This window comes from Corvus hawaiiensis, chromosome 21 (assembly GCF_020740725.1).
Source record: "Corvus hawaiiensis isolate bCorHaw1 chromosome 21, bCorHaw1.pri.cur, whole genome shotgun sequence".
Classification (NCBI taxonomy): Eukaryota; Metazoa; Chordata; class Aves; order Passeriformes; family Corvidae; genus Corvus; species Corvus hawaiiensis.
Genome location: NC_063233.1, coordinates 6,124,981 through 6,143,278, shown reverse-complemented (window position 1 = coordinate 6,143,278; position 18,298 = coordinate 6,124,981). Strand labels below are relative to the sequence as shown.

At 46.6% G+C, this 18,298-nt stretch overlaps 1 protein-coding gene across 1 annotated transcript in view; it reads left to right on the top strand.

The window, feature by feature from the left end:
- The first annotated feature begins 862 nt into the window (after positions 1 to 862).
- The window catches only part of FAM102A (family with sequence similarity 102 member A), a 37,577-nt gene continuing 20,141 nt past the window's right edge, over positions 863 to 18,298 (top strand). Inside the window, exons 1-2 of the mRNA XM_048325401.1 lie at positions 863 to 982; positions 2,276 to 2,907. Of these exons, the coding sequence (XP_048181358.1) occupies positions 2,762 to 2,907 (146 nt within the window). The 5' untranslated portion in view covers positions 863 to 982; positions 2,276 to 2,761. The remainder of the gene's footprint in view (positions 983 to 2,275; positions 2,908 to 18,298) is intronic.

Sequence of the window (18,298 nt, the reverse complement as noted above, 5' to 3'; positions counted from 1 at the left end):
TCTTCCTGCTCAAGCTGGGTCATCCCAGAGCACATGGCACAGGATTGTATCCAGATGGTTCTGGAATATCTCCAGTGAGGGAGACTCCACAACCTCTCTGGGCCAGTGAGCAATCACTGCACAGGAAAGAAGTGCTTCCTTATGTTCAGGTAAAACTTCCTGGGCATTGCTTTCTGCCTATTGCCTGTTGTCCTTGTGGTTGGCACCACTGAGCTGAGCCTGGCTTCATCCTCTTAGCATCCCACTTTAGGTATTTATACACATTAATGAGGTCCCCTCTCAGTCATCTCTTCTCGAGGCTAAATAGGCCAATCTTCCTCAGCCTTTCCTAATAACAGAGATGCTCCAGTTCCCCAGTCATCCTCACTGCCCTCCGCTGGACCCACTCCAGGAGCTCCACATGTCTCATGTCAGCGATGCCCCTGCCATCACCTCGGCCCAGGCAGGGAGACACCCCAACCGCAGGCCCCTGCCATCCCCTCAGCTCCCGTGCCAGCTGCGGGCTGCTCAGCCTGAAGAGGGGCTCCAAGACATCCTGTGGGGCGGGAAGCCCCGCGGTCCAATTCCCGCTGTGGGGACACCGAAGAGCCCGCTTCCCGCCCACCCCCTCAGGCAGGGGGCGGGGCTTGCCCAAACTGACATCCCTCCCCTCCAATCCTCGCACTCCCTCCCCGCCCCGTGCCGGAGCAACCAATCGCTGCCTCGCACTGCTCAGCCCGCCTCCTTGCTGCTGTCCAATCGGACGGCGCCGCTCGCGTTCTCCCGTCTCGGGGAGGAGGGCGGGGGTTACGTGCTGTCGGTATTCCCGAAGCGCGGCGGTGTCGCTCTCCCCGTGCGCTGCCTGCGCTATCGGCGTAGCGGCCGCAGTTGGCGTAGTGCGGGCAGAGGCGGCCGTGTTGGGGAGAGCGGCGGCCGCCGTGCGAAGAGCGGGCTGGAGGAGCGGGCAGGGCCGGGCAGGCAGCGGGCCGGGACCGTGCCGCAGGTCAGTGGAGGGCGCTGGGAAGCGGGCTGAGACCTCCCGTAAGGCAGCTGGTGATGGGAGGCCGGGAGTGGCGTAAGATCGGGCTGCAGCTCAGTGCACGGGCTGGATGGGGGCTGAGCCCGGGCTGCAGCTCGGTGCACGGGCTGTGGGGCCGGAGCTGGGCTGCGGCCCGAGCATGGCCCGGTGCTTGGCCCCTGGGGCTGGGCTGCAGGGCACTGCGGGGTTCAGAGGGCCAGGAGGTGGGCTAAGACCTGGGCACAGCTCACACAGAGAGCTGGGACCTGGACACAGCTCAGTGCATGGCTCAGACAGAGAGCGGGGTCCTGAATACGGTTCAGTGCATGACCCCGGAGTGCCAGGGGACAGGCTGTGACCTCACAGCAGCCAAGGCTGAGACCTGGCAGCAGCTGGGCGCAGAGGCAGGTACTGCTCGTGGAGTGGGCTGGTGGTGTGGAGCACTGACCCATCTCCCCCCTCTCTGCTCCGAGGTGTCTTCAGGACAGCGGAACCCCTGTGGAGGTGCCCGGGCAGAGCCAGGTGGGTTCTCCCGCAGCCACCGGGCGGGAGAGGGTCTTTAATCACCCACCCGCCCACGCAGGCAGCTCTTAGAATCAGTGAGGATTGTTTACTGCCCGGTGTTCATAACCTTGTCCCTTTGAGATGTTAATCAGCTTCTGCCTCCCCGGTTTAGGTGTTGTGTAAAAGTGTAACGAAATTGCTGTGTCCAGCCCCAGATCTGAGCTGTGCAGGGCGCAGCTCTGTGCAGACCCGGTGCCGGGGGAAGGCAGCATTCCCGGTGGGCCTGGCGATTGGACAGCCAGATGACCTGATTCGGTTGTTATGCTGTGTAATCTGGAGCAGGCTGCTTGTTTTTTTCCCTCTCTGCTGCTTTCTCTATTTGTAAGATGCAGGTGCTAACACTTAGGGCTGGTTGGAAATACAGGAAAGAAACATATTTTTCATTTCTTGAGAAGGCTTTTCCTTCCTCTTGTTAGACTACACGTTAGAATGATCTTGCTGGGTGAACTGCTTCTAAAGATGATGGCTGAAAATAGAACAAATTTTTATGAGCTGCTTTGCAAAACAGAAATTACAAGGGGGATGACAACAGTGAAGCTTGAAGCTTGCCCTAGGCAAAAAGGGGAAAGAGGGTGTTGGGGCTGGGCTAATTGGGGCCATACCTCTTCAAACTGGAATGAGTCTGGACTGAATATTACGCATCCAAACAGGTTTTAGAGCAGGAGGAGGAGTCCAAGACTGGCTGGAACTAACTTACTCATTTCCCTCCCAAAGGCTGACCCAAAGACCTGTATCGAAGAGTTGTACAAGAGATAGAGACTGGATGCTGTCTGAGTGTACTGCCCACAGACTTAAGGCTTCTCCAGGGACTCGAGATGACTTCTGACAAGAGATACTTTCAGGAGGGGTTGTGCTGAAGACAGAGCACTGCAGCCTCTATATGGGACAGCTCCTGCTGGTCTGGAGCTGAGACCCATCTTCCCTCCCTCCCTTTTCCCTTGGAGATGTTGCAGAGATTTAATCTGACCTCTTCCTGCTCACCTGAAGCCTGCCGTGGCAATGATCCCACAGCCAGATCCCACCACCAAAGAGAAGAGAATTGTGCGTTTGAAGCTGGGCTGTCGTTGTAACTGAACTGGAATTTACTCCCTGCTTGTGCTCCCGGGACAACTGCCCTTCTTCTGCTTGTCTGTGTGTGCTGTGAGCTGCTTCTCCCTGATCTTGTTTGGAATTCCTGAGCTTTCCAAGCTGAATTTGCCCATGGCTTTCCTGATGAAGAAGAAGAAATTCAAGTTTCAGACAAGTTTCACTCTAGAAGAGCTGACTGCCGTCCCCTTTGTCAATGGGGTTCTGTTCTGCAAAATCAGGTTGCTAGATGGAGGAGACTTTGCTAGTTTATCTACCAGGTAAGACCCTGCCTGCAGACTTTCTGCCTGGCTGTGCTTCTTCCCCTGGTTATTCTTCCCTTGAGTGGTTTAGCATATGGCCACCACTTGCTTACCCCTTGATGAGATTTTAATAGTTCTGTTGTAGGGCCCCATATGCCATATCATTCTCCGGAGCAGGGGAAGTACATAGCTGGAGAACTCTGAACCTGGGTGGTGTTGGCTGATCCGAGCTGGATTTAATTTTTCGGAGATGAGGGGAGGGAGCGGGAGGTCACTCCCCTGAAAGGGGATTAAATCCTCTCTTCTCTTTCCCTCCCCTCCTTGCGCAATATCTTACACACTGTTTCAAACCCTGTTCTGTGTTGCCTTCATGCCTTACTGGAAACTGAACTCTGTAGAAAACTGTATGTAACAAATCAACCCTTCCCAACTTTGCTTTCCCTCTTTGATACCGGATTTCTCTTCTTGCTAAGGGTGGAAGTAGTTTGTTTTGCATTGCAAATTGCTGTGCAAGGGAAAACTGCTGCCTGGAGTCAAAGCTGTCAGTGTTAAAGACCCAGTTTATCTCTGATGAACTGATGCCATTGCATTTCCCACTTCAGAGCAGCAGTGTTTTCTATGTCATATTGGGATCATTCTGCTGCACATCTTACAAGGTTCTGCCATCCTGTGTTGGCATTTCTCGTGACTCCTTCAGGCAGGTCTGTTCCCACTCTTGTTACTAATTGCTAATAAAAACTTGCTTTGTTTCCAACTATGTACACAGATTATCACCTACAGTATGCAAACACGAATTCCGTAACAGCCCAGACTTGCTTTCTGCCTCAAGATGTGAAGGAAGCCTTCAGTGGCTTTCAAAACTTGTTTTTTTGCTTTCCTGAGTGACTGCTCAGTTTTAAAGGTACAGGATTAGTTTGTGCTAGCTGTTAACTGCTTTATCCCAGGGCTAAAGCCTGGTTTAGTCTGGTTTTCCTCTTTGTGGTGCTGTGTGCGAGCTTTCTCATTTCAGGAGAGAAGATTTTATTGGGCAAGCATAAAGCATTTCTGTCTTGCAAACAGAAATGGTAGGGCAGTGCTCAAAGCTTGGGGTTTTTTTCCAGAGGCACAATACAACCTCATCTGAAGTCGGTAGAAGTTGGTGTGGGCATGGAGCACCTCCAAAAATGGACTTTGAATTAATTTCTCTTTTGAAGAAAATCTATCAAAAGAGCTTTTCCTCACAATGTTCTCCCCTGAGGCTAGATCCTTGGGTTTGGTGGAAGTAGCTTATCTAAGGAATTCAAACAGTATGTGAACTTGGAAAGAAATTAACCCTTCTGCTTCCTGGAGTCATAATAGATTAAGTGGCACAGAAGGGTGTCTCGGGAAAAGCCTGTGCAGAGAAATGTCCATCTCCCTCTCCTTGTCGTCCCTGAAAGCAGCTTCTAGGAGACGTCCCTGGGATTTGCTAGTGCTGCCAGCCGTGTGGGTTGTTTTCTGAGTTGGCTGGAGTTCAGCAGTTTGCTCAGTGTTGCAGATGCGTTCCAGCAGCAAAATCAACTGTAATTCGAACCAAACACATACACAGCTCTCCAAACGAGCAAAGGAGAAGTGGGCTGGGGGGTTTGCCACCTTTCCCCCAGCCTGTCTGTGCTCTAACTGAAAGCACATGGAAACCTGTTCCTGCTTGAAAAGTTATGGGTCTCAGTGGTATTGAATCATTTGACCTTTTCCAAATATTTTTCCCTGTTGCAGTTAGAGAAACTTCAGGAGGGATGAATTTCCAGAAGAGTTACTGTGTGGAGAGGCTCCCAGGTCATGCCTTGCCTTTGCTCTGTGCTCCTCTCTTCATTTCTATCACCTTTTTGATATTTACTGGGAAAGATTAAAGGGAAGGAGATACTCTATATGTGTTGTGTTAAAAATCTGTAAGTTATTTAGAGTCTGTGATTGTTTCTCTGAAATCAACCACTTCCAAAACTGATTGGGTTTGAGGCTGTAATGTCTGGCAGGTAATCTCTTGTGAGCTGCTTATGTACAAAATCTGGTGTTCACTCTGCAGTCGATTTGGGTTTCTGTGATCTGGGCCATTTGGAGGTCTGTGGCTGTAATCAAGCTGAGCTGTAGCTCTTCATGACCATGAGTTTTCAGAGAACTGATCTGAATAATGTGTCCCATGTCACCTAGAGTCTGTAAACTGAGCTTAGAAGTAGGTATAGGAACTCTTCACAGGAAACACTAAATCGGTTTTTGTAGTTGTAGTGTGGAAAGAGGAGTGTTATATAAGAACCTCCAGAGACAAATTTTTCAGGTTATTTACAATAAGCTTACTTGACACCTCATGCATGTCTGTGGCAGGAGGTGGGAATATGATATACCCTATGAGTTGTCAGGTGGCACCAAGGTCATTTGACCTGTGGGCAAGGCAGAAGCAGCAGCCTGTACTGCTGGCTCCTGTCAGCCTGTCCCAAGTCCAGCTTAGCCTGGGTTACACGTACGTAGCTGCCACAGCCTGGTGCCCTGGGTCTGGTGGGACACACATTGGGCTGGAACGCCCTTCCCAGACTGCTCACACTTTTGGCTGGAGGGGAACCTGTCTGAAATGCATTAAGACTAAATGCTCTTAGGCATTCAAGGATGTCTGGAAAAGGTTCAGGTCCTGTCAGCACATTCAGCTTCGGGGATCTTCCTCTCCTGGGTTTTCTGGTGTGTTTGAGGTTTTTTTATTGTTATTTTCTTGCAGGCAGGTACTCTGTTTCCACTCTTCCTGTGGAAAGAGACTTTGCATTAAGCTATTAAGTATTTTAATGACTAAAGTTTCAGCTGTAAATATCCTTTTGCTTGTCCTTTCCTGTCCCTTCGTAAAGTTTCCTTAGGCTGTGGTGGGGCTTCTGAGGATAAAACTCACGGGTTTCACTTTACGGTGCTCTGGGTTTATCACTTTGCTGTTGGATTACAGAAGTTGGGCATCTGAAAAGGCATCTGAGCCAGGTGTAAGCCAGGCAGGTGCTGTATTCCGCCACAGAGAAGTACCAGTATATTCCTTGAATATTATTAATCCAGATACTTAAATAGCACAACCACCAGTGAATTCAGTTGCCTCCCAAGTATCTTTAAAAATAGCAGGCACAGAGACTTATGGATGTATTCATGGCAACCATTTTTGTGGAGCAGGTGGGCAGCTACATTTTGTACCGTTTGTACAGTTTGAAGCTTTCTGGGGGGTTGTGCCGCTTTCTTCCTAGAGAGATGAGACAGTAATTTAGTTGGGAGGTACCCCATCCGTGGATCAGCGCAGGCAGGAGCCTGGATATCCAAATGAGTGCCTAAAGCTACAGGCTGATGTAGTAAGTGCATGTACATCTTTGGGTATCCCAGAAGAGGAAGACTCAAATTCCCCCTCTCTGCTTACAGTTCATGTTGAGTGACAGCCAGATGCTCTTTGCCTCGGCTCTGAGTGATTTCTGGCTCTGTGTTGGCAGTGAGCACACCGTGAAGGAAGTGGAAAGCCAGGTGTTATCCACAGACTCCTGACACCTCATCCTACATTGTTCTGTTAGCCTGCCAACAGTTTCACTCTGATATTTCTGGATTTGAATGAAGGGATTGTACTCTGAAAGCCCCTGTCTGACTCTAGAGGAAAGACTGTTTTGTATGAGTTGAGCAGCTTTGAGGGCATTTCCCACCTTCCTCATTGTCTTCTGAAGGCACCTCACACTGTATTTCATTTGGGACCATGCTTTTCCAAGCAAATGCAGCATTTCAGCTTGGTTTTCTGATCCTGGCACTCCTAGCAGCAGTTTGAAACAATGAATGTAGCTTGTCTCCTGCGGCCCAGCCCTGTTTGCATGTGGGCTCGATCTGGGAAGGGCTGACCCTGTTGGAGTGGTCTGACCTCCAAGTATGTCAGTGCTGCAGCCTGAACCCACAATGTTCTTAGCCTTGCAATTTTTGAGTCAGTTATGGAAGGCCACTTCCTGCATTGCATATTTTATTTATTTTTTGGAGGTGTAAAGCTGCATCCAGAAAACCAAGGAAACACTGATATTTGGGAAGGCACCTCATACTGACAGCTCTCTGTGGACTGAGGTCAGCTTTTGTGTACGTGTGGCTCTGTCATCGTCGTGTAAGCACAAATGACCTGACTTACTTTTGGCAGCTGGTGGGATAACAAGCATCGTTATGCCTTAGTGATAAACAGAACTTTTTCACTTCTGTGGGATGTAAATAAAGGAGGGAAGCATTGCCCTGCTAATGCAGGGCTGGTGATTCAAAATGTTTTGTGAAGGAAGGTGTAAGTTGTGCCACCTCCAGAATGCAGCTCTTGGTAGTGGGAGTTAGAAATCAACTACTTCACTTTACATAAATAGTCATTGTGCCTGGCACTACAGGATCCTTCGGGTAATTAAGTTAACCACGTTTAGCTTTTTTGGACTGGAAAATCGTTAGCTGTTTGTTTCATCAGAGACTGAAAGACTGGTTCAGCCTGGTTGAGATCTGAATCTTGACTACTGTCTGCCTTAAAACAAAGGTTAGGTAACTAAATAGTTTCTTCTAGAGTCCCCAAGAGGGAAGAAAACTGGCTGTAGTGAAAAGGGGATCACTTGCTTAGTGCTGCCTCTTGATTCCAGTGGGATCGTCACAGTTTAGTAGAGTAAGGAACTTGGTTGTGGCTTTAAAACATTCCCCCAGTTCCATATTTTAGGACAGTATATGCTTGACTATCCTCTGCTAGAGCATGTGGTGTGATAACGTATTTTGAAAGTACTTTTGTTGCGAATGTGCCTGGAAATGCAGACCTTCCCTACATGTACAAATATTCTTATTACACAGATCAATAGACTGAGTTTTCATGTTCCAGAGCAGCTTCACATGTAACATCCTTCCTTTCTGGCAGAGCCTCAGGAATAGGCTGGGGGTGTTAATGGAGAAGTGATTTGAATGCAGCCCCTAGAAGTGATTTACAATAAAATATGACCTATTTCAAGATAATATTAAAGCATAGTACCTACACTGCCTTGCATTCTGAAACAAATACAGAGAAACTAGACAGCAAAGATGAGAGAAAGGGGGTTCATTCCAGGAATGCAGCTGAATGTAGGTGCAAGTTGTGAGAGCAGAAGCAGTGGATGAGGTTTAGCCTCTGGCAAGTTGAGAGTGTTGGAAAAATTGCAGAAGTGATGGAGCACCACAAGGTCCCTGGCACAAACCATCTTAAGTTGTGCTTTGAGTTTGCAAAGCACTTCTCTCACCTATTCTGGGCTCTGGCTGCTACACCTGCAGGGTCTGACAGATGCTTTGGAGTGGGTTGATTTGCTTTGTGCCGTACTTGCATCTTCCGGTCACTGTGTTGAAGCCTGTCACAAGAATTACATTAAAACCTTCCTGCCACACGGTCTGTATCCTGTTGAGTAAAGAGCAGTCTCTGTTCATGCCCTGGCTCTGTCCTGCGTGCTGTGGCTCAGGCAGAGGCTGCTCTGCTGACCAGAAGCTGCAATCTAAAGCGCTGTAACCAATATGCTGTGTGTACAGCATCAGTAAATATGTTCAGATACAGGCGGCTTTCAAACTTCCCCCTCATCGCCGATTCTGAGCTGGCATTGCTTTGACAGCTGACTCTTAGCAACAGCCTTGTCTGTGTGACTTAAGCAGCCCTTGGCTCAAAAAAATTACTCATTGAAAATTAATGTTCTACTGGGAAACCAGGGCTCTGTGGCCCACTTGATTTGCAGGGTGACAATACCATCAGCTCTGGCTGAGAATCAGGGAAGGTAGGTAAGAGTGGCCCTGCTCCTTTAAGACATGTATTTATTTCTGAAATACAGGGAAAAACTTAAAGGGCTTCCAGTCTCTTTATTCTTTGTGCTCTTGAGCTGCCATCAGTGTTGACTCTAGCTTTGTAGCTGAATTTCTGAGTAATTCATGTATGCCTTCAGCAGCCTGTGGTCTTTCTGCACAGTGGCTGGAATTTTAATAGGCCATAAATTGCTAGTGGCAAGTTGTTCGGGTACCAGTTTCTAGATCAATGAGGCAGGTACAGATTTATTTCTTATTATTATTTTATTGCAGGAAACTAAATCTGGTAGTGTTTCAGGAAAGAGCCCAGTGTCTCACTCAGATCAGAAACCTCCCTCACTTCGGGACAAATGTGTAAGCTCACATTTGTAAGGCCTGGCAGTGTGGGATGGTGAGCTCTGCGGCATCCACCTGTGTGTAGCTCTGTGAGGCCTCATCCGTGCAATGACAGGCGGATGTGGCTCTGTGTGTGACCTTCCTTCTTCAAACAGGATATGTTCTACATCCTCTGTGGGCTGCCAGCTCTGCACTGTGCTTGCAGCCTGCTCTGAAATGGGTCAGGAATTATTTCATAGCTGTGGGTTACTGTGTAATAGCCAGAAGCCTTTAGGAGTTCCCTGGACCAACATTTGGATCTGCATGTTTCTTCTGTAGCGTCCTGTGACCTCATGTCAGTAATCCGTGCTGTAAAGGTGATCATTTCAGGTGTTATTTCAGGATGTTTCAGCCCACCCCAGTACCAGCTGCTTGCCCTGCAGGATGAGAGACTTTTTTTTTTTTTTCCCCTTGCAGTTTATTCATTTTGTGCCAAGTGCACTTGCTGGGAGACACGATGCACGTTGCTGTTGTAACTCCGGACTTGGCATCACGATCCCTCTGGTACCATACAGTGGGACTCGGCATCTCATTTTAGTGCCTGGGTTTGAAAGGCACTTCCCACTAGACAAACAGTTGTGCCTGTGTTCACTGCATGAACAGCCTTCTTGTTTGGTGTATTTTTAATCTGATGAGCAAGAAAGGGAATTGTTGTGCACAATTGGAAATCGCTGATTGTCGTGGATGTCGTTGTCATGTGCTTCTCAAGGGTCGCCCCTGTAGCTCAGTGGATAAGGCCAAGATGAGGAACTGGGGTGGAGTTATGGGGATGAGGAAGAAAATGAAGAGGAAGCACATGGAGGCTAAAGGTTTGGGAGGAGGTAAGTGTGGAAGAGACAGTATGTTCTGCATATAGCAGCCCCACTCCCTGCAGATAGCGAGTAGCTGAGCTGGCAAGAGAGCAGGATTATGCCTTTCGTTTGGCTGGATTTATCCTACTTCATTGGTGAGAGGAGGCCTTGAAGGAGGTCCACGTTGTAGTAGGAGATGGGATGAAGCTAAAAATACCTTTACTGCTGTATGCTGTATTTTAAATAAGAAATGAACTCTGTCCGTTCAGCCTGAAAGCACTGTGAGGGCTTATATGGGAGGAAGGAAGAGAATATGTGGATTTACTGTCCTGGAAGGGCTAGAAAGCTGCAGCACTAATTAGTGATGCAGCTTTAGAGACCTACAAAGGTCATGTGGTTGGTAACTACCCTGGAATGTGATCTCTGAAATAAGCAACTAAAGCTTATTTTGGAGCTTTCTAGAGCTGCATGTTTCCCTCAGTGAGGCAAATCCCCATTTCTTGCCATTCAGTGTACCAAATGTAGAAAACAAAGTGTAAGGTTTGTTTAGTGCCTGTCAAAAATTACCAAGCACTATGCTCCAGCCTGGCTTTGCAATGAACAAGCAGATGAAGGAACCTGTAATAGAAAATCCTGTGAAACGGATGTGGCCTTAGGGTTTCAATTTGGGGTTGTCACATACCTCCATTTTGCTTCCAGAATAAAACTTCATATGAAATGACTGTGACAAGATGTTTCACTAATAGCTATTGGGTTAATGATCAACAGAGACTCACTCAGCCAGCTGCCACATGAAGGACTGGTCAGTGCTTGCCTACCTGTGCTCCTGCCTGCCAATGGAGTTTCCATTTCTCCTGAACTGCAAGTTGGGAGCGTGAGAAGTACAAAATGGGGAGGCCAGAGTGAACCCTGACAGTGTTTTCCAGCTGTCTTGTTCTCTGTCCGGTCACTTTTGTTTCCAGTCTTTAAGGGACAATACTGCTCATTGAAATAAAAATGCAAATGGCCAGGAGAGGAAGAAGGAAACACTTGTCTGGAAAAAACCCTAGCATAGAGAATTTTTTTTTTTTTTTTTTTTTAACCTGGCGTTGTATCAGACTTTGAGGCTTTATCCATGCTTGAAACAGCAAAGGTGAGGTTGGGTGTGGCATCATGGTGTTCAGTGGGTTTTTGTTTGCATCTGTGTAGGTTGAGGAGAGGGTTTCCAGTTTGGTTGTGTTTCCATCATGTTTATCTTTCCTGCTAGTTCCTGTTCTTCCCATCCGCTCTTAGGCTGTGCCTACATGTCAGAGAATATGAGGGAGGCATGTAAGATATTTATAATTCAGCAATTTTTCCAGAGCTGTTAATGCTCCGTTGCTCCGAAATGGAGCAATACCATTCGCACTTAGGCAGCCTTGCTGTAACCAGTCAGCCCCAGCTAGAGCAGCATCCTGCTTCCAGACTAAGCATTAAGGGCTGAGCAGAGGTAGTCTGCTTGCCTGTGTTACAGATTAATTATGCAGTAACCCCTCTGTAGGAAAGCTTTCCCTGGCTTCTGTCAGTGGCCTGTTCTGGTAACACCAGGCTATTGCATCTACATAAATGTCAAATTCTTTCAAGTGCGGTGCTGCTCATTTTGTACCTTCAGTAGCCTGCAGTACCTTTTGCTGCAAGGGAAACTGTGCTGTGGAGGAGTGTATTTCCTGCAACTGTTTCTGTCATTTGCTGCCTTTCTGCTTTGTTGAACACTGTTTTTGTGCTGTATAGGGAGTGAACTGATCATACTGTGGCTCCTGTTCTCTTTAAGGTCCATTTCTGATGTAGGTTTATAGCAATGACTTTTCCTGCTGTAAGTGCAAGTGCATCTGTTCTTTCAAAACAAACCTGCATGTTGTTTTCCCTCTAGAGTGATGCAGTACATCTCCAATGTCATTTGCTCTCAGCAGGGGAGAATCAAGGGAGCGTGTCTGAATACAGCTTGTGGTGACAGTCACAGGGGAGGTAAAGCCTCTCTGATCCTCAGAAACCTGCTCCTGCAGTGGGATCCTGTGCTGACATCTCCCAAGGACTTAACCAGCACTGGCTGCTGCCACTAAGCGCAGAGCTCTCCCATATTCTGGTTTTAAACAGTACATAATTTATGAAATTACCTTTCTCTCGTTAGGACAAGTGGCACCATGAGGTATTGGTTGTTCTTAGAGAATTGTGTTTGTCTGCAGCTGTGGCTCCAGAGAAGCAAAATCAGCTCTAACTGCTGTGTCTCAGACCGTTTTTTCTCCTGTCTTGCTGGCACTGTCACTCCAGCATATCACTAGGTCTGACACTGAAACTGGGGCAGAAGAGAAAGGAGAGCAGGGAGAGGCAGATTTAGGAGTCCCAGCCCATCACCACTAGTACAGTGATGAGTCAGGGGTCAACAAGCTTTGCTCAGCAGCCTCTTGTAATTTGCAGACCTCTCCTGCTGAGTGGCCTTTTTGCTGATAAACAGCAGTGATAGATATTGATGGAAGGGGGCAGAGGTTCATGGAGAGGAGAACGTGTTTGGACCTTGTCTGTAAAACCAGTGACTTGGTTTGTAGTGTGGAATGGTGCCTCCATAAAGGAGCTATCATAAAACACCTGTGTTGATCCTGGAATGAAAAAGCTGCTGTTAAGATATAAAGGGCCTTCTCCTGGGCTATTGTATTTGTTTTGAGTAAATATGTACTCTATAGAAGTGACTCATAGGGAAACACGTCTGAGCATGGTTGGGTGTTACCTCTTGGGTAACTAAACCTACTTTTAGCCACCAGGGTTGACTTCAGGCAGCTTATTTACTGAAAGACTCTTCAGCATGTTCGAGCCAAATTGCAGTGATGTTACATCATACGATATTAATGAAATTATTCCAGAAATGAACTTGGCCTCATGTGCAGGTTAATTTGCACTATAAAGACTTCTCTGGTACAGCTACATTGGCAAATTCTTCTGGTTGAAACAGGGTTGATATTGGCAAAAAAAGTCTCTTAACTATTCTGGCATCAGTATGTCTTCACATGCCCTAAATCTGCCTTAGAGGCAAAAACATTTGTCTCTGCACATCACTTGTGTTAGTGATGATGTTCCTAGTCTTGTGTTGATGCCCTTCTGAGTTTTCATTTGCCGGATTTACTATCCAGCAAAGCCTTGGACTATTGAGTTGACCCATGCATGTCTGGGCTTTCCTCATCGTGGGGGGCAAGTGTTGATTTCTTTGGTTTTGAAAGGTAGCTTTTTTTTTTTTATAAGTAGCTTTTTCTTCATAAGAGCATCTTGTGTTCAAAGCTAGCTTTCTTGCAATGCAGAGTTATAGCCATGTCTTGTGCCCTGTGAGGTAGGCACATTATAAGAGTTCTCCTTGGTGGAGTTCATGTTGCTGTCTTTCTTCACTGGGAGTTTAAGTTTAGTCAGCAAAAGGCAAATCTGGAATCTCTCAGAATGACAGCTAACACTTAGGGGATGAAGAAAGTTTATAAATACACCAGCAATGGATAGTCGGCGAGTCTTCATTTTACATCTGTGGTCTACCAGAAGTGAAAAGTCTTTTGAGAAAAGCCATGGTGTGATACAGAAACATGTATTGACTCGAAAATTTAGTGTATTCTTCTACCTTAATCTTGTAAGCATCTGTACAGAGCAAACCTTAGAGTTTTTTTGAAGTGTTTGGGACCTTCTGAAGCTTTAGATCCTCGATCTGTTAGAACCACAGGGGAAGTTTGAATTGTGATTTGTCTAAAGGGCCAACAGGCCCTGGAAGAGTTGGGATTTTTTTTCACCCTGTTTTAACTTTTGTGGGGTTTACTGTGCAGTTGTTGGTAATGAGCCTGAACACCCCTCCTTCTGTGCCTTCCATCCCCCAGTAACAGGGAATTCTCTCAGCTTGGGTTTTTTCATCCCTCTGTAAGTCTAGCTGGCTAACTAACTAACAAGTCTAACCTGGACAGGAGGTACAGGTTAGAGTTCATAAGAGGTGACTTAGTTAAGTTGCCCTCATGCCTGTTTTATGCACATTTGATTGTTCAGTGGTTGTAGTTGTGGACCATTAGACCTGAGAGGTATTTAGGCCCAGAGTTAGATAAGTTCTTCAGAGCATGCTGGGTGTGAACTGCAAGGTAGCCCAGTTTTCTGCAGCACAAAGCGAGAGGAACAATACAAGTGAGCCAGGCTGGAGAAGGGACCACTGACATACAACAGCCTGAGTGTGGGAGCTGATAGCTGGCCTGGGCAGACTCAAATGCAATCTGCAGGGCAGACCCGCTCTGTTTTTTTTAAACAAATTAAATCCTTGTGGATTTACTTACGGGAGGAAAGCACTGGTGGTGGGCTTGGCAGCGTGGCACATGGCTCATTCTTGGCTAACCCAGCTCCGACATAGTCTGTCGGAACAATGGAAGTAGGAGTTGGTGTGGTGACTCAGTGCATGATGAGAGTTCAAAAAAAGCAAATGCGTCTTTCAGCATTTAATATGCACGTTATTACCGACTTGTGTTTTAGTAACCGAGTCATCTATCCAGTTATTCCTTTCTTTACGCTTAAGAGTTTGGTGGTTCTTTGCTTGTGATGTTTTTGCTGCTGGCACACATCCCTGGCCTCAGACCAAAAAGAGCTTGTGCTCTGTAGATGTGGCAAGAAGTCCTTGGATATGTGTTGCTTTGGGTTGGTCTGCCTTCAGCACAGTGTGTAACAATAGCTGTATTGCACAGCATTTACTGTTACACTCCCTTCTTGGATTTGTTTTCCTGATGTCCAGCTTTTCTTCTTTGCTTCAAGATGACAGAATGTAAATTACAAATACCTTAAAGCACAGTGGCTCTGCCAGGCATGTCCCATCTTTAAAGTGCCACGTACCCGTCCCTTGCTGCTTGCAGCCAAGTCTGTTAGAATTATTTCCTCATGCCTTCTCCCTGCTCCACCCTTGCTTACCCTTCCAAAACTCATCTGACTTGTTCTTTAGCTTAAGTTCTAAAGGGTCTTTTTTCTGTGACTTACTTTCTCCATTTGGCACAATTTTTGTTCCCTTATGCAGGTTCTCCTGTAGCACTTGGTCACCAGCTGCATGTGATTTTTTTTAATAACCTCCATTGTTTCGTTTCTCATAGTATTTTTAACATAGTTCATGTTAGGAGGAGCTTTATAGTTTTAAGATTTAGGTACAAGGAATGGTTGGAAATACTTCTTCTGGAATGACCCCCAATGGTTTGAGAAGCCCTGAATGTACTGGAGAGCCTGGCTACCCAGTGCAGTGATCTGGAGCACATGGGCTGCACTGCACCGGGAAGCTCTTGCCTATGGGACATAGTGCATGAGGTGCAGCATTTCATGTCTGTCGCTTACAAAAGACATGTCTGGGTTCATGTGACTGGAGTCCAGACGTGACTGAATTACTTGCAGAGAAACTGTTAATACCCAACTAGGAATGCTTATGCTGGAAGGTTTTGTTCTGATGATTGACTGACTGCCACCCCTGTTCTCCAGGAGGGATTATCACTCCCTGGCTTGTACTGGTGGACCTTTATCAAGATTGATCACTGCCTTGGAGGGAACTGTAACACACAGTTCCAAAGCTGTGCTTTACAGAAATAGGCTTCTTCTGGAAATAAGGTTAAAGCCATAAAAAGTCAATACCTTGCCTGCTAGATACCAGTTTAGTCCTAAGGATGATTTCTAAATCATTCTTTGAATCTTGTTTTTATTTCACGCTCACCTCATTGTTTTTGCTCCAGTTCTTTCCTCAGCTGCCTTTCACATAGTTGGTGCTGTCATCATCATCCCCTGTCCCCCAGTGAAGCCTCCTTGACTGTTCGTTACCTTGGTTTCTCAGTTGTGACTGAGGTTTCTTCCATTAGCTTTTTGGTTTTTTTCCTGTACATTTGCCATTAATCCTTTTTCCTGTATTTGTCTCATGTCCAGTCAAGTAGGGATTAAGCAGCCTGTGCTTTTAACAGCGTAAGTGGAATCTGATTTCCTGAGCTGACTTTCCCCTACTCTTCCTTTCCCGTTCACTCTTCCCCACCTCCCCAGCTGCCAGTGAACAGCAGAAGTGGATGTATGTCTGTCTCTGGCTGTGAGGTAGAACTGAGACAGCAGGTGAAGCCCTACAAAAGTTTTGGAGCTTGCCTTGTTCCCCCTGAAAAATGCTGGGTTGTGCAATTGCTTCATTCTAAAAGCATTGGCGTACACGTTTAGCATTTTGAGAGCCTTTACATATCACTGCTCTGGTGCAAATGAAGAACTAAACAGGTGTAAAATGGTGCCACAAGGGAGGTGTGGGTAGGTGTCCTTCTTCACCATGGGCCCTTGGAATGGGTTTTCTGGGAGTTCAAAAGTTAATTTTGCGAGTAGGTGGTAGATGCAGTGACCTTACTGCTGAACCCTTGTTTAAAACACTTGCAGTAAAATATCCAAATAAGACTTGTTTCAAGTGACAAAGGCTTGCTTAGTTCTCTCAGTAACACAGTCTGCATCATCTGTCTCTGAGCCATTTTTCCATCATAACTGCTCATGTCTACTGAACAACAACTAGCACTTGTCAGCTGGAGAATACGGGGTTGTTTGCAGAGGGAGACGTCCAGCTCCTTGGGTTGGCAGTTGTTCTGGCCAGTGATGTAAGCTCAGGCACAGCAGAGTAACTTTATTGTTGGGAGTTCCCTGCAGCCCTTGCAGTGCTTCTGCTCAGGGAAGACCTGAGCAAAACCCCTCTGTGTAAACTTACAAAGCATATGTCCACCTCTAGGTTAAACTAGGATTTCATGCATTGTGTATCCAGCTAGTTTTTATGATTCTGTATGATGTCCCCCAAAGGATATGGTGGGTCACTTCTCATTCCTGGGATGTGTTTCCACTGAGTTTCCCAGCACCTATTGCTGCATTGTGTTTGCTTTTGCTTTCCTACCTGTGTTTGGCCTCCATGAGCTTGACAACAACATAAAACGGATCATGGCAGCCCTAAGCTTTACTGATGTGACCTGTTCCTGTGCTGTCTGCCCACAATGCATCCTGCTCACTGTGGATTTCTCTCCTTTTCCTTGCCAGGCATCTGGATGGCAAAGCCTCAGAGCTGCATTTTTCTTTAATAGTGTGTATAATGCAGTGAAGTGCCCTGTCCTAAGCCCATTATTTGAAGATACCTGCAGGTTCTGGATTGTAAATCTAAACCAGCTAATGGCTAAATGAGGACTTGCTTTGTATTGCATATGTATGTTCACCCACTTCTGTAATGCCTGTGTTTTACAGGCAGTGATTAGGCATTGTTTGTAGCAGGACCTGCTGTGTTAGTAGGATAGGATATATTTTGGTGTGCTGTGAACGCTGAGGTGTGAATACTGGTTCCTGAGCATCTTAGAAAGTCAGTTTCAAAACAGGCTTTTCAGGAATTTTTCCTTGCCCTTACCAAAGGTCTCTCCTACAGCTTTGCACTGGAAAACCTGGTTAAAATAGTAACTGTCTTCTCTGGAGCAAAATGCAGGATTGTTCCAGGCTTTGCCAAGCTAAGGGAATGTCAGTGATTCTGCTCTAATTCAGCCTTTGGAAGTGCTGGGGATTAGATGAAAATGTTTTAACAGTGTCTCTGCAGATGAAAGCAGAGCTGTGTAAAGAAATGATGTAGAAGATTCCTTTCAGGTGCAATCTGCTGAAATAATGTGATTTTTTTGTTTCTTTATCCCTCTCTGTGATTGAGGGGATTGTACCTGCGTTGCAGGGATTGTGTTCCCTTACTCCTCAAAAGACCCACTGCTGGTGGGTGTCAGGGCCCCTTGAAGGGCTGTTTTTCATTGCACTTAAAAGTATCTGAGCTGGGAGTTGGCTTGGCAGCCTCTTTAAAATGGTTTTATCTCTCCTGTGCCTTAACAGATAAGGTGCTGCTGCTCCTGCTGCAGTGGTGAACCAGGGAGGAGGGTGCAGAGGACTAGGTCTGCTGCAAGGGGGATTAGTTCTGCTTGAAGGCTCTGACACAGATCCACATCTCAGAGGGGGAACAGTGAGCATGTGGACTGAGCATCAGAAATAGGAAAGCTTACCCTTCCCCTCTGTGTAACAAGCAGGAGTAAATCTGAATAAGAAGCTCTTCGTGTGTGCTTATCTCTATACTGTCCCACTGAGCCTGAGGTTTTCCTGCGTTTGTCCCTGCGCATGAAACATCAGACTGAGACACACTGCTCTGCTGAAATATTTGATATTAAAAACTATTTTTTCTTGCTGCAGCCCTTCCAGTAAGGCTGTGACCTTTTTATGACACACTGTCTTATGTGTGACAACTGCCATAAAGTAAGATTGAAACATCTGCTTTTCTAAATGCTTCAGCAAGGCAAAAAGTGTTTCAGCAGGTGGTGTGTTGGAAGGTTGATACCCACAACTCAGCTCTGAGTCTGTAAATAGAAGTTTTAATCTCTGCTCTAGTGTTTCATTAGCTGGGTTTTCATGTGGGAAAGAGGTTCACAGTAGCCCAAGGTAGCATGGGTTGTATACGT